Raw genomic sequence first — 23,447 nt, 5'->3', positions numbered from 1 at the left:
AATAGATTGTTACGCTATGAACATGAACAAAATTTTAGTATTCTACGCCATAATGCGTTTTACACGCCTTTATAAAATATGTTTTTTTTTACGTTTAAAACAACCCAACCGTTTGTGACGATAATATAATTTTATCGTTTAGAGTACGCCAATGTATTAAGCAAAACGCGTTTTTATACCGTCTCTGACAGTATAAAAGACGGAACAAAAGGCCTAGTTGGATTATTATTCTCGGTGCGTTGAACGGGGAATAATAAACAACAAGGTATAAGAGGTGAGTTAAGTATATCCCGACCATTTTCCGAAACCCTCTAACCCCCGTCGTCTTGGTGCGTTGAACGATTTCGACGGTTGCATTTACCCTATCCTTACATGTCTGGCGCGGTGAGCGAGATGTCCTTTCCTTATACGTCAATTTCATATTAATAAATAAATGTAATTCCTAATCCACGCGATCGTCGGTATTATTCATTCATGTATCAAATATCGTCACATCGACCCGAACGTAGATGTAAATATTAACGAAATTAACGAGTAATTAAGGATAATTATCTTTTGTACGTTTTGATTTTAAATAAAAATGTCTTAAAAAGCGAACCTTGTCTTCGACTGTATTTTTGCTCTATTTGCTAGATATATCGGCCTGTTAATTTCTGCAGTTGGTTGATTTGTAAGACTAGATATGAACTCTCTTACTCCTTCGAAAGTATATGCTCCAACCGTTAGATCTTCGGGTTTTTCTACTTGATCATTGTTTGTGACCTTCATATACTTAGTTTTATTAGTATTAACGTTTAGCCCCATTCTTTTTGCGGCTGCTTCCACTGCTGTGAAAGATTGGACCAGGTCCGCCTTTCTTCTTGCTATGCACACGTTAGTATTTGTACAGTGGCGGCCGGTCAGGATCGGCAGTGCCGACCCACACATTTATAGATATAGATTTTTTAAATATTTGTACCTGTGAAGTAAAAAAAATATGTCAGATAATACAGACTAAATTTTATTCATGGTTTTTAAAAGGATTTGATCAATCCGAGCGTTAAGTGATCCCTGCGCATAACAGACTTCTCAAAAAATGAATGATCCGAGCCATTCATCTGACTTTTCGTCTAGCCGACCCCAACTCATCCGTAGCTTGACGAAATACACGTAAAGCTCAACGAAATAACAAGTCGATGAGCAAGCGAACATACATTCTCTCCGTAGGCATTAAGCGGCAGGTACGGCACATTTAAATTTGCCGGTCGGTGTTTCATTTGGGAGCATCGGCAGAAATTGTCAAAAATAATCACGCCGTTTTATTGATATTGTAATTTTTTAAGTTGTCAGGAATTATCATTTAGTGGACACGATGGATCGAATCATTTGTTAAAAATCAAAGTAATTATAGAGAATTAATAAAATTGCTTTAGAAATATGTTTTTACTTTCTGATTCGAAGTGTATTCGTAATACAGAATGAACTAATACATATAATCAAATAGTTAGATTTTGAATAACGTTATTGAATCTGAGATTTAGAAAACCATTTTCTTTTCGCTGGAAGTAGATGAAACTTCTGATTATCATGTCATTCACAATTATCAATTATTGCTGTTCGATACGCGTTACGTGGTAATATTTATGAGAGGTTTTTAGGTTTTAGAGACGTGAGTAAAAGCAATAAGGCAGAATATATTTTTGGTGTTTTTAAAATTTTTTGATATCAAAAATAAATTGGTAGGGCAAACTGGGGAAATCTTATGACGGCGTTGCTGTGATGTGTGGTGAATTGAATGGTCTCCAGGCAAAAGTTAAAACTATTGCATCACAAGCTTTATTTACTCACTATTATGCGCATATAATGAATTTAGTTTTGCATGATACGTGTAAAAAAATAAAGAATATCGTCTTTTCTTGACAGTTTAGCGCACCTAAACGGACTACTGCTTTAGCAGATTATCTCTAGTAGTTTTAGTCATGATACTACAATTTAGTATCTGTAGCAGATTTTCGTTAACAGCTTTTGAAAGTTTTTGATTTTATTATCGAAGGCGACGATTTTGAAAGTGGCGATACCTCGATCCGTGAAGCAATCGGTTTGAGAACTTTATTAAATACATAATTACTCTTTTAATATTCTTTTAAATATTTTTAAGAAAGAGTTTGCTCAAGATATTCATTGTTGTTCAAAATCAGTCAACTGACATTATTTATTCCAAAAATAGAACAAGAAAGCTGGTGCAAAATCTCAGAGATTTTCGTAATGATAGTAGTTTCCAATATATACGCAGTGACGTTTTGGATTCGCTTGTTATTTCCGAACCTTGATCCTTGATATATATATCTTGAAATTTTGGATACCTACTATTATATGCAAATAAGTACTCGTTTTTCAAATTTTGAAGATTTGCAAATTTTTGACATCTTTGACGATTCAAAACTTAAAAGTTACCTTCGCCAAAGAATTTCCAAGATATTTATTATTACAAGTTAGGTACTTAAAAATTATGCCGATCCAAATATTTTCAGAAAGTGGGATAAGTTACAAAATATGTATGTATACTTTTATGTAGTAAGTACTGCAATTCATTACAACAAACTGTTCACCAATTTTCTTATTACCACCAATTTCTGCCTCAAATAAACGGGATTTATCTTGTCTCAAAAGAATCAACACGTATTGTCGAAACACCATGAAACAAGAGAGAATGTCAAGTACATCAAATAAAAAAAAAACAAAAAACAACAAAATCTCCTATGATGATTTAAGCCTTTTAGTTTGGTGGTATACCTATATGAGAAGACAAAAAAACCTTGCCGACCCTGTCTCCTAAGGCCACGAGCCGCCACTGTATTTGTACACTATTAATAATGGTTCCTCATGTTGTTATTCTAGATTCTCTATTAGCTTTCTCTAGCTAGGACAATCTTGAATAGAAGGCCCGATAGGCCATCTCCCTGTCGAAGTCCTGTTTATGTCTGGAACATTCTTGATACTCCGTTCTGTACTCTAACCTTACACTCGACTGTTGAGAGGATCGCTTTCACCAATTTTGTTAAGTGTATTGGGATATTAAATTCAGTGGTCGTTTGCCAAAAACAGATACAGTGGAACCTCGATAACTCGGATTAATCGGGACCGCGGCCGATCCGGGTTATCGAAAATCCGGGTTAGCCGGAGAATATAGTAAAAATTAATAAATAACCTCCATTACAATTACAAAAACATGAAACACATATGCACAGTACACATCTAAATTACGTATAGTTGTATAGAGTGTAGAGTTTTGTTCATTTCTTGGTAAAAAACTCAGTCATACTGTAGAGATGTACCGACACCATAATATGGTAAGTCTGGATCCTGCGTACAAAAAAAAATTGATAAATAGCAAGCTGAAAATTTGTTATTAGCTTAAGGGTGTCTAGTCGGACAAACATTAATATATGGGAACACTGGAACAGGGGAAGTTTTAACTGTGGAACAGGTTAAAAATTTGGAACGGTCAGACCACGAAAACGGCACATGTATTTTTTCCGACAGAACAGACTTAAACTCTCCGAACAGAGATTAAACTCTCATGCAAAAATCAGACTGCTATTTATCACCAAATTGGCGTTTTAATGAGTGGAACATGTAGAATATGTCAAATGACAGGAATTATGACAGGTGATAAATAGCAGTCTGATTTTTGCATGAGAGTTTAATCTCTGTTCGGAGAGTTTATGTCTGTTCTGTCGGACAAAACAAATGTGCCATTTTCGTGTTCTGACCGTTCCAAATTTTTGACCTGTTCCACAATTAAAACTGCCCCTGTTCCAGTGTTCTCATATATCAAAGTTTATCCGACTAGACACCCTTAAGCTATTAATAAATTTTTAGCTTGCTATTAATCAACTTTTTTTTCATACGCGGGATCCAGACCTATGGTAGCATAATATCATATTATGATGCTGCAATAAATTTATTTTAAAGATTCGTCTTTATCAATCCTACCTAATGTTTCTAGTTTCTTTTCCATTGTCACTGCAACATTTTTACGTTTTGTTACCATTACGTAGACAAAGCAAACACAATCTGAAGCACGATTACATTACAGAACGGAAGTGATTAATAGGCTGTACTACACACAATACAAGAATTTTTAAATAGTCACGTCTTTTTTAAACAATGCTAAGACAGTTTGACATAAATAAAGAAAAAGGAATACAGACAGATGTCTGTTCTTTCCGATAAGCTGAGACGGTCGCTCTGGCTGCCGCCGTGTGCATGAATCATTTTTACTATTGTACTTATGTGTTCAAATTACACAAATACACATTATCTCTGAAATATTATTTGGCCTACATACATTTTTATTTGATAAAATTGTTAAATTGTTTATTTGTTAAATTTTTGTCTGATGAAAATCGGTCCGGGTTAGCCGGACTTCCGGGTTAGCCGGACTTCCGGGTTATCGGGGGCCGACTTATCGGGGTTCCACTGTATGTCCATTTTTGGTTCTTTTGAGGAGAGCAAATTCAAATTTCCACGACGGCCATAAACTTACAGTTTTTCTTATATGTGAACTCATATAAATAGCTGTATAAACACTAAACTCAAAACCAAATTGATATTTCTAAAACTGTGATTTTATGGACATCGTGGACATTTGAACTTGCTCTTTTGAAAAATATCGAAAGTGGACATATCAGCTTTTGCCAAACGGCCACTCAATTCTACCATGGCATTGTATAGTCCGTTTCTGTCTACACTGTCATAAGCACATCTAAAATCCACAAACGAATGGTGAGTATCAATTTCAGGTTCATATGTTTTTTCCAAAGCTTTTCTTAGAAGGAATATTTGATGGATAGTTGACTTTTCTTTGCGAAACCCTCACTAGTATTTGCCTATTTAGGGGAGTGCATATAGATTTTCACTTCGGAAAAAATCAAACAAGATAGAACTTTTTGTAATTTCATTAAGAAATGTTTAATAAATAACATATCAAAAAGTTCTACTCGAGAAGTGGGTGGTTCATTTATTATTAAACAAATGAACTACGAAGTTTGATGTTTTTTTGAAATAACTCCGAAAATATAAATTTTAGAACAAAACTGACTTGACCATTGAAAAATTCAGAAAATTTTACAAAAAAACCTTTTATAAAGAATTTTCTAAAATTAAATCTGTATCTTCTATAATTTTTTATTTATAACGCTAAAGTCACCCTTCTCACAAACATTGACGCACTGTAAACTAGCGTACGGCGAAGTGCACGGTTGAGTTATTTTAATGCAATTCTTTAACTGATGAATCAAATGAAATTTTACAAATTGAACCTAAAAGAAGAATAATTAAGCTATCTTATGGTTATAATAAAAAGAAATAAAATGTATGGGTATAAGTACGGTGGGGGCGGAAAGTGGGCCTTACATGAATTTTGTTTAAAAATGATTTAAAAATGTGTAACTAATACAATTTTTCTTATAAAACCCTCAATTTTGCATAACTTACCTTTCAAGCATCGTACTAAATGATGTTTCATTCAAAAAAAATCTCAAAAATTTAATTCAAATGATATGACGTCTTAAAAAATGTAATTTTTGAAATCTTCGTAGTTTTATAGAATTACCACCACTTTAAGACAGTATTACTCAAGTTTGAAAAGATCTATTACAGTTTTATAAGTGCTTTTTTAAAGCTTAGGATGTAATATTTAAAATGCACTAAATTATTTTACTTTAGAAATGAAATAGACTATTTATTTTTGAGAAAATTAAGAAAGATAACAAAAATGTAATACAAAAACCGAAAATTACCAGCTAAAAAAATGTTTATATAAAGTGATCAAAACTTTTTTCTGTAAAACTTACCTAAAATACATTTAATAATAAACTTTAACAATAATAAATGTTCAGCAAAAAATTTTTTTAGCTCTTATACAGTATGTCTGCGTAACTTGGAACCTATTGATAACTTTTTTATTACCAGTTTTACAAAAAAGTTATTCTTTATAAAATACTCTGCATCGTATATAATCTAAGATGCAATCATCAAATATCAAATTTAATGAATTTTATACGAGGTATGTCAAAAAATATGAATTTCACTCAAGAGTAAAATATCGTTAAATTTCACAATATCGAAAATTGTTATAAAGAAAAGTTGTTTGGAATTAAAAAATTTGTTTAAGTGTTCAATTACATCTTTCTAATTAAAATATTGTGAATAATAAAGACACCTAACTCTTAAGAAAAATTCATATTTTTTACATACCTCGTATAAAATTTAAAAAGTTTAATATCTGATGGTTGTATCTTAGATTTTACACCAGGTAGAGCATTTTATGAAGAATAACTTTTTTTCATAAAAGTGATAATAAAATAGTTATCATAATTGTAATAAAATGATGATGAGTATCCGTAATTTGAGAAAAAATTGAAAAAATTTTTTCGATTAGAATAATGTAATTGTATATTTAAACATAGTTTTTAATTTAAAAAAACTTTTAATAATAGCATTTTTGACATTCTGAAATATAAAGGTACTTTACTCTTTAACGAAATTCATATTTTTGACATAACTCGTATAAAATTGATAAAATTTGATATCTGATGGTTGAGTTTTAGATTTTTGACTATCCAAAGCATTTTATGAAGAATAACTTTTTTTCGTAAAATTGATAATAAAAAAGTTTTCCACGTAGTTACTAGCTACGCAGACATACTGTTTAAGAGCTTCTGTAAAATATCGTTAAATTTCACAATATCGAAAATTGTTATAAAGAAAAGTTGTTTGGAATTAAAAAATTTGTTTAAGTGTTCAATTACATCTTTCTAATTAAAATATTGTGAATAATAAAGACACCTAACTCTTAAGAAAAATTCATATTTTTTACATACCTCGTATAAAATTTAAAAAGTTTAATATCTGATGGTTGTATCTTAGATTTTACACCAGGTAGAGCATTTTATGAAGAATAACTTTTTTTCATAAAAGTGATAATAAAATAGTTATCATAATTGTAATAAAATGATGATGAGTATCCGTAATTTGAGAAAAAATTGAAAAAATTTTTTCGATTAGAATAATGTAATTGTATATTTAAACATAGTTTTTAATTTAAAAAAACTTTTAATAATAGCATTTTTGACATTCTGAAATATAAAGGTACTTTACTCTTTAACGAAATTCATATTTTTGACATAACTCGTATAAAATTGATAAAATTTGATATCTGATGGTTGAGTTTTAGATTTTTGACTATCCAAAGCATTTTATGAAGAATAACTTTTTTTCGTAAAATTGATAATAAAAAAGTTTTCCACGTAGTTACTAGCTACGCAGACATACTGTTTAAGAGCTTCTGTATAAGAATTTTAAAATTGCAATGCCATATTCGGATTCAGTATAATCAAAAACAAAAAAGAAACATATTTAATCAAAGTAAAATGATGAATTTAACGATATTTTTAAAATTATTAATACAAAACAATGGTTATTGTTTAAACAATTAATAAACAATTATCGGCCAAATCCGCGAGTAGAACTTTTTACTTTAACATGTATATAAACTAACAAAAAAAGTTTTAGAAAAATATACGCTTGTTTGAATTTTTCTGAAACAATGCATGTTTTTGTTCTAATTGCACTCTCCTAATTATGCTTTCACAATATCCAGATAGTCGATCGTCAGATACACTACGATGATGATATTGTCGGCGAACAAATATTAAAAACAGTACACTTTATTAAATATATGGTTTATTTACGTCAGAATTATTCATTGTATATACAAAAATGAAACATATAAACTACTGGTGATAACTAATTATACAAAATAGATAAAATTTCACGAAAAATAGGTATACAGATACGATCGATACTTTATGACAATGTGATAAAAAACAAATAGAAAAATTACGCAATAATGGAATACGATAAAAATAAAATACGGTACATAATATTAACAACCAAGAACGTTTGATGGAATAATTTCTTTAAACTTTTAATGAAAGTTACGGTGGTACCTACAAAATGCGTCAAAATAATTGTAGATAAGTCAAATGAAACATATCCATATCCTCCGAGATTTAACATTTGGTTTTAAAGAAGGAAATGGTAATGATTTTTTGACTAAAAATTGTAAGATATAGCACAATACAACTTCTAAAAATACGATAAAATAAAACGATAATAATCAATCTTCTAATCCAGTCCTAACGCTGGAACTGAATCTAATAGTCCTTGGGCCCACAATTAAAAAATATATTACCTCCCACATGAGACTTTTTTTTTATTCAGTTATTCATGCCGAGTCGGACAACTTTTCTATTTCGAAAAATTTTCGAGAGGGGTTGCGCGAAGATTCATAGAATTTATACCTTTACAGTTGATTTTTACAGGATTGTTGGATAAAAATATTTACAATTACCTGGTAATATTCAGCCCTATTCTGTAACTTTTAACAAATCGAATAGAAATGACCAAGTCGAATCGTAATTACCTGAAATCGGAATGTTTGATATCTACCGCGTCATTTTCGTGTTTGGATTAGCATTCTGTAACTCACATCGAAATCAAGGTAAATCGAAAACGGCAATTTCTATTTCACGTGGTCAGGAGGGGGTGACAACCCCGCATTGTCAAGCGAAATTAGTGTTCTGTGGCCTGCTTGTTACTGGTTCTAAATTTGAAATACGACACCGTTGCCATATCTTCAATTTTTCATACTATCACATTACATACAGTTGATTTAAAAAATAGTTTTCAAATAACAAAAAAGGAAAGTTTTGAAAAGTAAACAACAAAATATTAGTGTAAATATTCTACGCAAAAAGCTCACAAGATAATAAATGGTTTTAAATCAAAGTTAATTAAAATCGTTATAAAAAAGTAGATCAACTGATAAAAGAGATAAATGATGATAAGATGTATGATGTAAAATATTACTAATAATATACAATATTAAGATTTGATTCCAGCTAAAATAACTGATAAACTACTTTTCCCAAAAAAGGCGTCTTTTCTATAATTATTTTCTTTTCTATAAGCGTTAATTGATAAAAATATGTACATGTAAACTGGTGTAACGAATCAATCAACGGTCAATCAACGCTATAAATCTATCTTTATATTTTAAACCGTCTTGTACAATATATTCTTGTACATTATGATTATGCCATTGATTGCAATTGTACAAGAAATAAACCAAAAAAGTATGGCAACACTGTAAACTGTAACTGGCAAACGTTCAGCATTCATATTCAGATACCCTGCCAGAGAAAATGGGGTTAGGTTCAATGCATAGATTCTCGTACAACATGACTAAATCAAATATACAATTTCCTAAGTAAATAACACCACAGGCTAAAAAATTAAGCAGATACAAAAGGTATAAATACTGTGACTGTAAATAATTGTAAATAAGTAGTAATAAACTATTTTTAGTAGATATAAAATATAAACGTCAAAACAAAATACAATGCGTTTGCGTCTAGCACAATTCCGATTATCGAAATCTAAGTTCGACAGGGTAAATGTTGAAGTCATTTCTATTCACTATTCCGATTGTAGAGATTCCGAGGGAGTTATGGAATACCGATTTTGCCTATTCCTATTCGACTTGGCCACTTCTATTCGATTTTACTTCTATAAAACCTCTATATTTACGAAACGACCCCTCCCGAAAAAATTTCCGATATAGCAGAGTTGTCTGACTCAACATGAATAACTGCATAAAAAGGGTCTTATGAGGGAGGTAATATTTTTTTTAAAGGCGGGCACAAGGACTATAAGGATGGGAATCTTATCAATAAACACATCGAGTTACAATTTCCCGATTGAATATTGTAACTAAAAATAATGAAAATACATGGACATCACTCAAATTATTTTACGAGAAAAAGTTGCAATCCAATGCTGAATTTAAAAACCTCAATCCTGATAAAAATATTCGTTTAAATCCTAATACTGTAGCGATTTGCTGCCAAATGACAAAACGGTAATTTATTTAACTAGGCAACAATATATTGGGTGCCTAGGTAGCCAAATCTGATTTGTTGCCGAGTTAAACATAAGATTTTTTCTCAGATCGTTTAAATAAATTTTTCAAACTATTAAATAAGCACTTCTTTCGTTATAACTTAATGAAAGTTACATCGCTTTGAGCCGTTCGGCTCTCGGAACTCCAAGAGATATTAGGTGCGTTCACGGGTACAGTTGACAAATTGTCGCCGACAATTTCTAACCTCACTTAATATAAATAATACCGTTAATAGATACATATACAAGGTATATTTACTTTTAATTAAAAATTAAACTAATTATTAAATTATACTAGGTAAATATACCGCGTATATTTATCTATTAACGATATTATTTATATTATTTTAAAGTGCGCATGCGTGTTCTGACAATTTATCCAATTTTCTGACAATTTCAGGTACCCGCGAACGCAACTATGGTTGCCACCTTTGCCTTAGAGACGTTCAGGCATAATCCCACAGATTCGCACCATTACTCGCTCGAGTAACGGCGTCAACCAAATGTCCGAACCTGCGGTTTCTTTCGTACTGAGCAAGTATTACTATTGACGAGTAAGTTACTCATGGTTGCTCGACGATAGAGCAACGATGAGTTATCAGTAATCAACAGTAGGGTATAACTATCCTATCTCACTAAGCACAATGGTCCAAAATCCCGAAAAGCTGGCCAAAAGTAAAAAAAAATCGACGTTTCGGGAATATAATTACATTTTCTAAAAGAGAATTAAATTCCCTATTCAGTTTTGACAACTCTAGAGCTATATCTCCTATATCCGAATTTCCAGTTCAGTTCAAAGTTGACCTTCGTACGGAACATACCCGCAGTTAAGAATAACGAATATTTTATACACACAGTCTTGTGCGTGTATCTCGAAAACGAAGTGCGCAAATTCAATTCTGCAAAATGGAGGTTATTCGCGGAGCCATTTTTAATAAAAGCCGATAATATCCAAATATTTGTATGTGTTATATTTAGTAGATTTTAAGTTGAAGTTAGGTAATAAAAAAGTATACATTTTGAAAAAATTAAATTTTCAGATAGCCAAATGATAGCCTATGAGTTTCAATATGAATCGTTAACAACGCAGAATAAACAGATCATGCTGCGACATTCAGGTAGTTGTTATGACTGTAGATCTTTAGTTTTTTCAGTATCGTAGTGTAAAATCGTAGATAAAAGGGCCAGGTACAGTATTGTTGAAAAATAAAGTAAACATTAGTTTTGACTTTCATATGATTAAAAATTAAAATTTATCGTTGGAATAAAAAATTAACGGATTGCATCCGCCATTTTGTCTTTTGAAATTTCGATTTCAGATTCGTAATCAGCAACCTCAAAAACCCCCGGATATCAAATTTCGACGGTATTAAATATATTTAAAATACACAAATCCGCCATTTTGTTTTTTGCAGTTTAGACTTCAGATTCGTAATTAGCGAACTCAAAAACCCCTGGATGCCTAATTTCATGCAAATCAAAAAACGCTTTCATATTTTGGCCATTTTTTCGGGTTTTTGGACCACTGTGTGACGATCTAAACCCATAATACTGCTGGTGATTTATATTAGTTTGCAAAATTAATATTATCTTTCCAATCTGAGAAAAGATCAAAGTTTTAAAAACAAAAAACATTAATATCATAAAATGGAAGATACTGAAATTAATCATATTAAACAAGTAGCATTTTAATAAAAATGTTTTTGTATATAAACATATTGAGAAGAATGCGTTTATTAAATATATTGTTCTTTTCTTTCTTTAATCCTTTGCAGGTCGAACGCGATGACGAGTAAAGTGTCATACAAGTCGTTGGCATGTAACATGCCTACTGAACTACGTGTAATTCAACTCCATTCTGTAACTTTTAACAAATGGAATAGAAATGAAAAAGTCGAATCAAAATTACCCGAAATCGGAATGTTGAATATCTATCGCGTCGTTTTCGTGTTTTGGATTGCCATTCTGTAACTCACATCGTAATCAGTGTACACTGAAAACGCAAACTTCTATTTGACGCGCTCAGGAGGAAGTGGCAACACCGCACTGCAGAACGAAGTAAGTGTTCTGTGCGAAGAAATTTTGGTTTGTTTTGGTTAAGGTTGACAAATTCTTCATAAGAATAAAAAAATGTCAAGCGGAACACCGATGGGGAACACAAACACCAAAGAAAAACCATCTGCTGAGCATTTAAATTACATAGTCGACTTTATCTCTAAACATAAAATAGCACGGTAAAAGTAAGTTTTTTACAAAGAAAAATTTTGGTTTTTCGTTTGAAACACAGTAGATACGTTCAAATCTACACATTCTACTAGTAAATTAATTAGAGTAGCAATTTTTAAAATGTTTACTGATTTCTAATAACGTTGATGAGCATAATTACTAGTATATAAAATTAAATATACAATTTTCTAAATAAATAACAACACAGACTAAAATCGTTAATTAATTTAACAAATAAACGTCAAAACAACAATAATAATGCCAATGCGCAAGCGTCAAGACCAATTACGAAGTCGAAATGTGATCTCGACAGAGCTTGTCTAGTCGAAATCAATCTCTACTCAACGTTCGCATAGTAGAAGTCGAGATGAGTTACAGAATACCAATTCCTACAAATTTCGATCCGACTTGCTGACCTCTATTCAATTTTACTCACTTCGATTTGTAGTTACAGAATAGGCCTGATTGTCTGACAGATGAAAGTGCACTGAGGTCATCGTTGCCGTTTAATCAATCTAATATTTCTATAGTCTGTTTTTAAACCAAGAAGAGTAATTCAAATTTTTTGTAATTGGTCCAACCTCAGGCAACTTTACTCCACTGTTATCAAATTTTGGCACTAATGACATTTATACAATTTTGACACTATTGGAATTTCATAGGTTAATCAAGTTATATCAGCTTTTTTGTATTTTCTGCGGTATTCCTTTAATTTTTAGATTTTTAGTCTGTTTTTATATAAAAAAAAACAGTTGTTTTTAGAACTCTTTAGCGATATATTAGTATAATATAATATTTATCGATTACCGTCGAAGGCCGATATGATCAACAAAAAAAGAAGATGTAAGTGGTGACATTTTTAGTGACTTTCTTAGGTTTGAATCTGTCTTTTTAGTTTTGACTCCTCTTGGTTTAAAAACAAAGATTATTAAAGATAGATATAAAGATTAAAGATTATTAAAAACATTATGTAAAACAGCTCTTTTTTATATTTATTCTAAAGTATGTATTCGTATTTGGTAAAACTGAACAAAACATGTTAAACAAGCTAGAGTAGAATTTAAACTGGAATGATGTGTTAATTAAACTCTCATTTGGTTCAAATAAAGTTCATGTTTTTATACAATTTATTCTTAAATTTTATTAGCTTATTTTGAACGCAAACTTGACTTTATTATAGACTAGTGTATATATTCTTTATAAAATCAACAGAACTCCACATAATCACTTCTCTAAAAATGTGTGATTCTCAACCGAAATCTATTAAATAATTCAAACATCACGTTAAAATTTGTATCTATTGAATGGTTAACGAATTATAAGAATTCAAATTTACGGCATGCTAGAGATGTCAACGACTAAATCCGTGTTTTACGATTTTCATGTCTGACATGCCAGGATACCTGTGTGCAAAATTGTTTAAATTTAAGTAAATTTATAAGAGTTATAATGGCGTCATGTATATCATGACAGCAACTGCAAAGGGTTAAAAAAGACAAAATAAAGCTTTGATTTTCAGTATTTTTTGAATTAGCTAGGATCGCATTTAGGTACCCACCGAAACTTGTCTTATCTGTGAATATTAAAAGGCTTCATTAAATTTCCAGACGTATGATATACACCCGAGATTCGATGCGACAATCTATCTTATAAATACTCTTATAATATCAAACACACAATTTTGGAATTTAAATAAAAAATAATTAAATTAATTGAATGTTAACGTTGTAAATGTTGTTGTAGATGATGCCAATTAATTGGGATTATCATGACCGTTTGGTCACTGCTCAAAATCTTTATATACATATTTCAAATAAATATTAAGTAAAAATTTATCCAAAATCACAATGTTCTTCGCTAATTCTTTATATGCTCAATGAACACATCGCACCTCCGCTCAAACAGTGTGATAAGTCAAAAAACCAAAGTATCGAGAAAACGACGTTAAAATTTGTGCTAGAACTTTTCCGGGTTTAAGTCAAAAACTGTTAAAATTAGTATAATAACTATTTTAGTCAGTTACAAAGCTTTTTGAAGCTCTACAAAATAGTGTATTAGTTCTGCTAAAAATATTTTTTTTGAGTTGTGACACTATACAGATAAAATAACGAAAAATTTACGAAATATTGTTTATTAAAAGTGGCTTTGCAGTATAGAATATAATATTTTCTGGTTAACAGATCTATACTTTTTAATGATCTAACTTTAAATATAAATTGTGTCACTTTGTCGTCACAGGTGACGTAATAGTCATAGATGACATTACAGAGCCACTGTGACTGATACTTTTAATGGGATCTTATGGCAAGTGATATCACGTTTGAAATGTATTGAAGATATCTATTCAATCATAATAATTTTGTTTGGGTTTAAGGACAGCCAAAGTCCGAAAATTTAATCTAGCGGTGATGCTACTTTGATAAAACCTCAAAAATGCAATTTGAGTAATAGAAAGTCATAGAACTTAGAGTTAGATGATAGAAGGTCCATATTTTTACAGTAGTTGTAGATAGATAATATCAAGTCCCGTGTAAAGTTTTATTGAAAAATGTACAAAAACAAGTAAAATAAAAAATAAAATCTAAACTTTCTTGGGTTTTTTTGTAAGTGTTTTAAAAAAATTTAAAATAAACGTTTCTTTCACTCTAACTTTACAGAAATCTACGCGAGACTAAACAATACATCTAGTTTCAAAATAAATTAAAAAATTGGTCTCTAAGTGCTTTGGTTAGAGCTGTGACATAATGTTAACATTGTGCTTTTGATTAATAAATTAAATAAATACGATAATACATAAATAAGATTCTAACGTCCGGCTCTGGTTATCTGTCAAAAAGTTGACGTTTTTCAATTCTCTCGTTGATTTTACTTTGCTATTTTTTTAACAAAGTAAAATCGGAAATTTCTTTTAACATCTGTGTTACCGCACATAATTTCTAGATTTTTTAAGGTAAGGGGATATATAGAAGTGCTACTTCGGAGCACGTGTATGTATTGTTTTCAGTTTCCCAAGGTTCTGTGCAAGTTTACTTATTGTAAAATCTGTGGAAAACGCAACAGATTTTTTTGGCTAGTCGTCAAGTTGTAATTTATTTATATTTCACTAAATATCGCGTACATTTTTACACATATATTTGTTAATTTTGGTATTACACAATACACAGTATTATGCACCATTCCCATGATCATTATATCTTGGTGTGTTTCTTTAAACATATGTGTAAACATTTGTTTATATCATATTGAATGCGGAATACTAGCATTTCATAATTTTTATTAAAGCAATGGATTTAAACCGATAATTATGTTTTTAATGTCCGTACACATCCATTTGACTTAAAGGAAATTGGTTTGGTTAGGTTAGCAATAAAAAGCAATTAATAGAACCTGCTCCATTTCATACACAGACATAAATGCAATCTAAAACTGTTCCCCCAGTGCCACAGAAAAAAGACGTGAGTGAGCAGTCCTTGCATACCTTTCTAATCGGTGGGGTTTATCGACCACGTGACTTTCCCACTACTAAACAATCTCCAAACATAAGTAACGTATCAAATATTATTTAAATGTTTCATATGACAAGTGGAGTGGATAGCGAGTGGTATGCTACGCATACCACGTCGCTGCACCAAACGCTACTAAGGCCCGGCGCAAATTGAACCTAAGCGAGACACAACCTGCGCCGGCGGGACGGGTGACCCGTGCATTTATTTTTCTAGCGCACCGCATATTGAACACAAGCCAACCTAACCGTTGGCCATCGACGTGGCGAATAGAGACGGGCAGAATCAGTGCGGATATGTAGCGGTTACTTTTGATACCGGTTCTAAGTGGTATTGAGTACAAATACTGATTACAAAATACTGATGTGTCTGATCCTTGTACTGAATGGAGTAGGCAACTTAAAATCGGTATTTCCGTACTTGTAACTAGTAACGTTTTAAAAATATCTTACACGTCCCTAGTAGTCGTAGCGGTATGATTTTCGAAAACATCGAATTTAATCATAAGCTGGTGCATAAAAAGATATCTTACACTGAGTATTTTATTTCTGCACATAATACCTACATATCTAAAATAATCTCTCCCCTACTGCTCGGTCATAACTCATATTCCTCAATTTACTGCTCGGATCACAACCATTTACAATTACTGCAGGATCGCAATCATTTACAATTACTGCAAGTCATAATTCATAATCCCTTCGCTACTGATCGGTCATAAAAAATAACACTATCTGCATATTTCGTTTTTAATTCGTAATAAATAAAAATGTAATATGCCGACAAGTTGAATTTGAGGGTAATACGATATTTTTATCGATCACGGTTTTAAGTAACATGAATCATTTTTCACCTTATTTTTCTAATAATGTGATTTTGTAAAGGCACAACTTTGATTATTAATTTCGTATCGCCGCTTATTTAGTCTACCAAAAGTTATTAGAATTTAATTACAAAGCTAATACTTTTATGGGGTGTTGACTAAGCTAATACTTTTATTTATCATAATAAATTGTACTTAGGTACCATCCGTATTAATTTCAGATACTTCCATCTCGCAAACAAAAACACGTAAAAATAAACATCTGACGGTGAGTCACGCGTCCTACGGCCCAAGAAAACTGTACGCCGATAACAAACGTTCCCAAGCGAGACCTGCGAACGAATGCACTGATAGTAGGATGCGCAGAACTGTCTACGCAGTTAGCCGGTGCAGGTTGTGTCTCGCTTAGGTTCAATTTGCGCCGGGCCTAAACGCTGCACATATGTTGTGTTGAACCAGGTTCTGAGGTTCTTTAACTAGGATGTTCTTGTGTCCGAAGTATTGCAACTTTCGAGATTTGATGGTGGTCACTACCTCCCGGTTCCTCTTCATTTTTCTGAGGACCTTGACTTGGTCAGGTTTTTGACTTGGTCAGTCCTTCTTCTTCTTTCTTTGTGTGCCGTGCTTGTTTTCAAGCGTTGTCGACCGTTCGACCTGTCCATTGTCTAATATTACGCAGCCAGGACAATTGTTTTCTTCCAACCCAGCGGTCAGTCCATGGGATTTTAAATATTTTCCCCTATACCTACATCTCAAATGCACATATCATCATTGAAGGTCCACGATTTAACCCCATAAAAAAGGACAGAATAAATTTAAATTAGACATTACATATTACATTTGTAAGTAAATCCTGCAAATAATAAATGTGTATCTTTCAAAAACGAGAAGGAAATCCCGAAGGAGTGTATAAGATCACTTGTGATACATGCCAAAGGTATACATAGTAGGGTGGTTCGAAAAAAACTTTTTTTTTATTTCGGATCGCTATAGTGCGCAAAAGTTGCCATTGGTATAGACTTGAAAAAAGCACTAATTATTTTTTTATTAATTTGTCTTCCGGTCGCGCAATGCCATCGAAGTTAGCAAAAATTGTGAAAAACCTTAATTTTTCATATTTTTTTTAACAGGCCAGATGGTTTTAATTGCGTTCCTATACCATAAATTAACTACTAAAAGTATGTAAAATCAATATAAATGCACTTATTATACATTGGTTGCCTATCTTTCGGTCGCGCAACATAATACAAAGTGAGTAAAATTAGTAGTTTTTGCAAAATTTCAAAGTTCGACTGTTTAGTACAATTTAATTATACGACTTTTAGAGACGCTATAGTTTAATTCAATTACAATAATATATTTACAATCCAAGCATATAAGATAAATTTTGATATTCAAGTGGAATTCGGTCGTGCAGCTTCGTCAAAAATAGCAGACTACCGAGAGGCTAAGAGAAAGTGACGAATGCCAGCGAAGCGCGCGCAGCCACAAATAGAGATACATGTGGGAATACCTCTACAATGGAGTATTTGTCTTCTCCATTACAACGAACTGCCATTCTGCCACCTTTTCCAACACTTATATGGAAATACAACAGGCACAATAGGATATACGGACCGATTGGAAAGGCCCTACCTGATTGTGAAAGACTACCCAGTTGTTGTTGATTTTAATCTTATCGATTGTGAGATTCAAAAAGTTGAAAAGCGTATTCATAGCAAGGACCGATTGTACTTGCTTGAGATATCAGAAGTCGTCGAGTTAGGACATTGTTCAGAAGACTTTGTAGTACGTGATCCTGGCCCAATGTCAAAGTTGAGCATCGCTGAGCGGTGCCATAATGTGGTTCTAATATAGCCGTCTCTGGAACTGTGTCCACACACTTCACTTGAAGCTTCAGTCACTAGCTTAACGCATCTTTCAACTGCCTGTGTATGGCATGGGAAAGTATCTATACTCATAACAGGCTTGAAGTCATTGCTCACATACTGTTTTATCTCTTCATTAGTCACTGTTCTTATCAGTGGAGAGGAGTCAGTGTACTGGTGTTCCATTTGATAATTTCGTAATACTATTTAGCTTCACAGTTTAAGTTTGGTGGTTTAAAGATTCTGATAAGAGTCACTTTCAGATGTTGCTTGCTTTTCCTTCATGTTATGCCTAAAGCCCACCTCTCGGATATGGTTTCTTTCATCAGTTACCATAGCCAAAAGTAAATTTTCGGGATGGGCAAAGTAAGCATTCCGTTGTAAAATGGGATCAACAACTTGAAGAAGCTCTTCTGGTAAGTACCTTGAAGATTCAATGATTTTGTAATCATGTCTAGTCCCATCTGTGGATTTGTGGTTTATTTTTGTGGCAAAGCACATAGGCATATTATAACATTTGAGAATGAATGTGACAATCTCTCTCAGATTTTCAGAAGGTTTGGACACACTGATGTAGAAACGCAAAACTCAGTTTGCAGTAGTAAGCCATCTTGAATGTGACGTTGGGCTAGGATCACGTACCCACTACAAAGTCTTCTGAACAATGTTCTGACTTGTTGACTTCTGATATCTCAAGGAAGCACAATTATTGGTGATTGCTAAGAATACGTTCGTCAACTTTTGGAATCTCACAATGAATAGGATTAAAATCAATAAGGGGTATCAGGTAGGGCCTTTCCAATTGATCCGGAATATCCTATTGGTCCTGTTGTATTTTCATCTAAGTGTTGAAAAAATTGGTGGAATGGCAGCTCGTTGTAATGGAGAAGACAAATACTCCATTGTAGAGGTATTCCCACATGTATCTTTATTTGTGACTGAGCGCGCTTCGCTGGCATTTGTCACTTTCGCTTCGCCTCTCGGTAGTCTGCTGTTTTTTGACGAAGCTGCACGACCGAATTCCACTTCAATATCAAAATTTATCTTATATGCTTGGATTTTAAATATGTTATTATAATTGAATTAAACTAAAGCATCTCTAAAAGTCGTATGATTAAATTGTATCAAACAGTCAAACTTTGCAATTTTGCAAAAACTACTAATTTTACTCATTTTGTATTATGTTGCGCGACCGGAAGATATGAAACAAATGTATAATAAGTGCACTTATATTGATTTTACATACTTTTAGTAGTTAATTCATGGTATAGGAACGCAATTAAAACCATCTGGCCTGTTTAAAAAAAAATATGAAAAATTAAGGTTTTTCACAATTTTTGCTAACTTCGATGGCATTGTGCGACCGGAAGACAAATTAATAAAAAAATAATAATTAGTGCATTTTTCAAGTCTATACCAATTAGTGATGTAATGAATGTCATTTTTTTAACATTCGCGAATACGAATACGAATATCTTCTACTGGCATTCGCGAATGCGGATGCGAATGTCCAGTTTGTTTTAATAATTTGTTTTTATTTTTGTAATGTTTCCTAAATTTTTAATGAAAAGTTAATTGATATTTAGTGTAAATTATTCTGAATCTTAAGCTTTATTACATAATACCAAATAATAAAAAAAGTGAAGGCTGATAATGTGATTATACAAGGTTAAGTTCTATCTATCTATTGCCCTTCATTTGTCCAAAGTTGGACGTAGGCCTCCCCCTTATTTTAGATTATACATTATCATATAATATTAATACTTACTTACTTACTTAAGCCGTCCTCTTGTACCTTACGCTGTCGAGGATAATATTAATATATCTTATATTAAGTTCTATCTTCTCAGTTCAGTGCTAATGCTGTCGATCTGGTCCCTGCATATCTCTTTAGGTCATTCGACCATCTCGTCTGTGGTCTGCCCTTCCTCTTTTTTAGTTCCAAGGTCTCCAGTGAGTTATCGTTTCATTCCATCTTCCGTCTCTTTGTCTGCTGTTGTGTCCTGCATATTTCCATTTGAGAGTAGCTGCATGTTTGAGGTTAAGTTACCTTTTCTTCATAAAAAAAGATGAGAAATGAATAGATTTTGATTTTATTAACCTAATATTATCTTAAAATTATTTTGTTTTCTGGTTTTCATATTCGCAAAACATTCGCACAAATTTCGCGAATGCGGATGCGAATATGCTAAAACATGCGAATATTCGCGAATGCGAATACGAATATTCGTTACATCACTAATACCAATGGCAACTTTTGCGCACTATAGCGATCTGAAATAAAAAAAAAAAGTTTTTTTCGAACCACCCTAATACATAGGTCAGACGAGAAGGTTTAAAAATGGATAAAGCCACACGGAGAAAGTTGCAGATTGTTGTATTCTGTGGAAATTAAAAAATTGTTTTGGTTTATTGTTGAACATGATTTTCCATCAAGTATCCGACAACTCTCTAAAATAGTTCGTTAGTTTTATCTGAAGGTTTATTTTAAAACTATATTTATTTTATATAAAGAACTGGTAATATGTTCTTTGGTTCTATGGTCGGCATTTAAGATTAATACAAAGCAACAGCATGATGCAGACTATGTATGCTCTTGCCCTATTTCGTTGGAGAAAGTGCGTAACATTTCATTTGACAAAATTCAAATATTTTTTCACATAATGCCAGCACTAATTGTAAAATAAACTTAAATTTGTTTCATACTTACCGCCCCTTATCTTAATTAATTATATTAATATAGGTTTTGGCAGTGTTCAAACGTTCTATGATACGTTTTTCAGGCAGTTATAAATAATTGGTTTCTCTAACGATTTCACACATTTTTCTGGTATGAGGTTGCGATGCAACTGTCTACTTTTTAAATTCCTAACTTTTTTCTGATCAAGCAGATTAGGAACATTAAACGACCAGAAATTACCCTTTTATACGAAAAAAAAAAAGAAAAAAAATTGCCAAGCCGTTAATTTTTATATATAATACGACAGCAACCACACATCAGAAAAATACTAGAAACCCTTGTTTTAACTTCGTGGACAAGGGACTAAAACTTAACATTATTCGGGGTGACTATAATATATATGTGAACTATACTCTGCTTCTGTTCCGAAGCGTTTTTTACAAAATGGACACGGTAACCGTGATCCTTCACATTGGTTTTTCTTATGGAAATATAGGTGTGACTTGTTAGCGAAGGCTTCCCAACAGGATGAACATTTGTATGACCTAAAAAACAAAAAATGTATGTATAAAAATACAAAAATTTAAAGAGCATTTGTAATCATCGATTAATGTAAATATACTGAGATGACAAAATAATGCAACACTTTGTATAAGGTTATTTATTTGGATCAAAAGTACCTATTTCTATGTACACTTCCCGTCATAAAAAAACTGGTACACTTTTTTTCCCAATGTAAACCTGTGTTCAGACTTGACACAATGGTTCGTGAATCACTTCGTTGTTGCCATCACGGATAACGGAATTGCACTAAATCTAAATAAAAAAATAACGTTCAAAAATGTATAAAGTTATTATTATTATTATATTATTTTTATCATTAAAAACAAAAAACGTTTGAAGGATCTTTAAATAACTCAATACAGTTTTGTGCTACACTTTACGAGAAACCAATCACACCTCTCGATTTGAAATTAAACAATAATTTAAAGTCATGTCTAGATTTATTATCTGTCATTATTTTTGTAGTGAAATATTTTCATAAATTATAATAAAACACTAATCAATGTATGGGTACTTAATTGAGATGATGGAAAATTACAAATTAATAGAATTTTTTTGGGATGAATGTTTAATAAATACTTGCGGTCTGTCGCACAGCCATGCTATTAGCCGGTTTGACATAATATTTTCGTTGAACTGGCAACGTTGCCTTAGAAATTAGAATGACACTTGTGACAAGATCAACTTACACAACTAGAAAAACACGATTTTTGGTTATAAGAATTGTACCAGTTTTTTATGACGCGACGAAGTGTACGTCTTATCTAAAAATATATATGTGATAAACTTTTTACCTCGGTCTTGTTTCTCTAACTGTAGTTTTTTTTTTGAACAAAAATAAAAATGATAAAAAAGTTTATTTCTGTGGATTTAACTTTAGTTTATTTGTAATTTTTAGTCATTTTGGATTGTTTTTAATTTACCCAAAAAATTTAAAGTAATGAGTTTGAGGTCCTCGGGAATTTCATCATTTTAGTAACTTCGTGACGTTCTATAGTTTATTTTTTAACCAGCAGGAGTAAACTAAAAAGACAGATTCACACCCAAGAAAGTCACTAGAATAATCACCAAATACATCTTCTTTTTTGGTTGATCTAGTCGGCCCGCAACGGTAATCCATAAATATTATATTAAATTAATACGTGTAAACAATCTAAAAATTCAAGGAATAACACAGAAAACACAAAATTCGCCGATATAACTTAATTAACCTATGAAATGTCACTAGTGTCAAAATTTGATAAATGTCATTCGTGTCAAAATTTTAAAACAGTGGAGTAAACTTGCCTGCGGTTGGACCAATTACAAACAAGCAATACAGCGCGGTAAATTTGAATCACTCCTCTTGGTTAAAAAACAAACCATAGAATATTGCAAGGACGTGATTTGCGCCGTCTTAGACTTCTTGCTCTCAGAAATAGACGGGGCAATATAGATCAAGTAAGAGATGACTTAGTTGCAGCTATAAGAAGGGTAGTTTCAAGAAGAAAAGCTAATCAAAGATTACTTGGAACGAAACTGAGACCTTACAGTTCGCTTTTGGTGTTACCTTTGACACTACAGCATGAGGCTCGACATTTAGAATGGTGCAAAGCTCGGCAAAACTGGAATGGCCAATGGAATTTTCTCTAATTCAATTATGAATCAATTATAAAACTATGTTCTCATTTTTTCATACGACGCGCCGTTTTGCTGCAAAAAATAAAATATCTTCCAAAGTATTCGAATTAGTTTTTATAATGGATATACGAGTTTATGTATGTAGATGTAGAAAC

The 23,447-nt window shown here is 32.0% G+C and overlaps 1 protein-coding gene across 2 annotated transcripts in view; it reads right to left on the bottom strand.

The window, feature by feature from the left end:
* Positions 1-7,710: 7,710 nt before the first annotated feature.
* LOC126881193 (uncharacterized) overlaps positions 7,711-23,447 on the bottom strand; it is a 141,834-nt gene continuing 126,097 nt past the window's right edge. For both annotated transcript variants that reach the window (XM_050645296.1, XM_050645297.1), the window contains exon 13: positions 7,711-21,653. In XM_050645296.1, the coding sequence (XP_050501253.1) occupies positions 21,485-21,653 (169 nt within the window). In that variant the 3' untranslated portion in view covers positions 7,711-21,484. The remainder of the gene's footprint in view (positions 21,654-23,447) is intronic.

Source organism: Diabrotica virgifera, chromosome 3, assembly GCF_917563875.1.
Source record: "Diabrotica virgifera virgifera chromosome 3, PGI_DIABVI_V3a".
Taxonomy (NCBI): Eukaryota; Metazoa; Arthropoda; class Insecta; order Coleoptera; family Chrysomelidae; genus Diabrotica; species Diabrotica virgifera.
The sequence above is the reverse complement of the archived record's forward strand: the minus strand, read 5'-3'. Positions and strand labels throughout refer to the sequence as shown.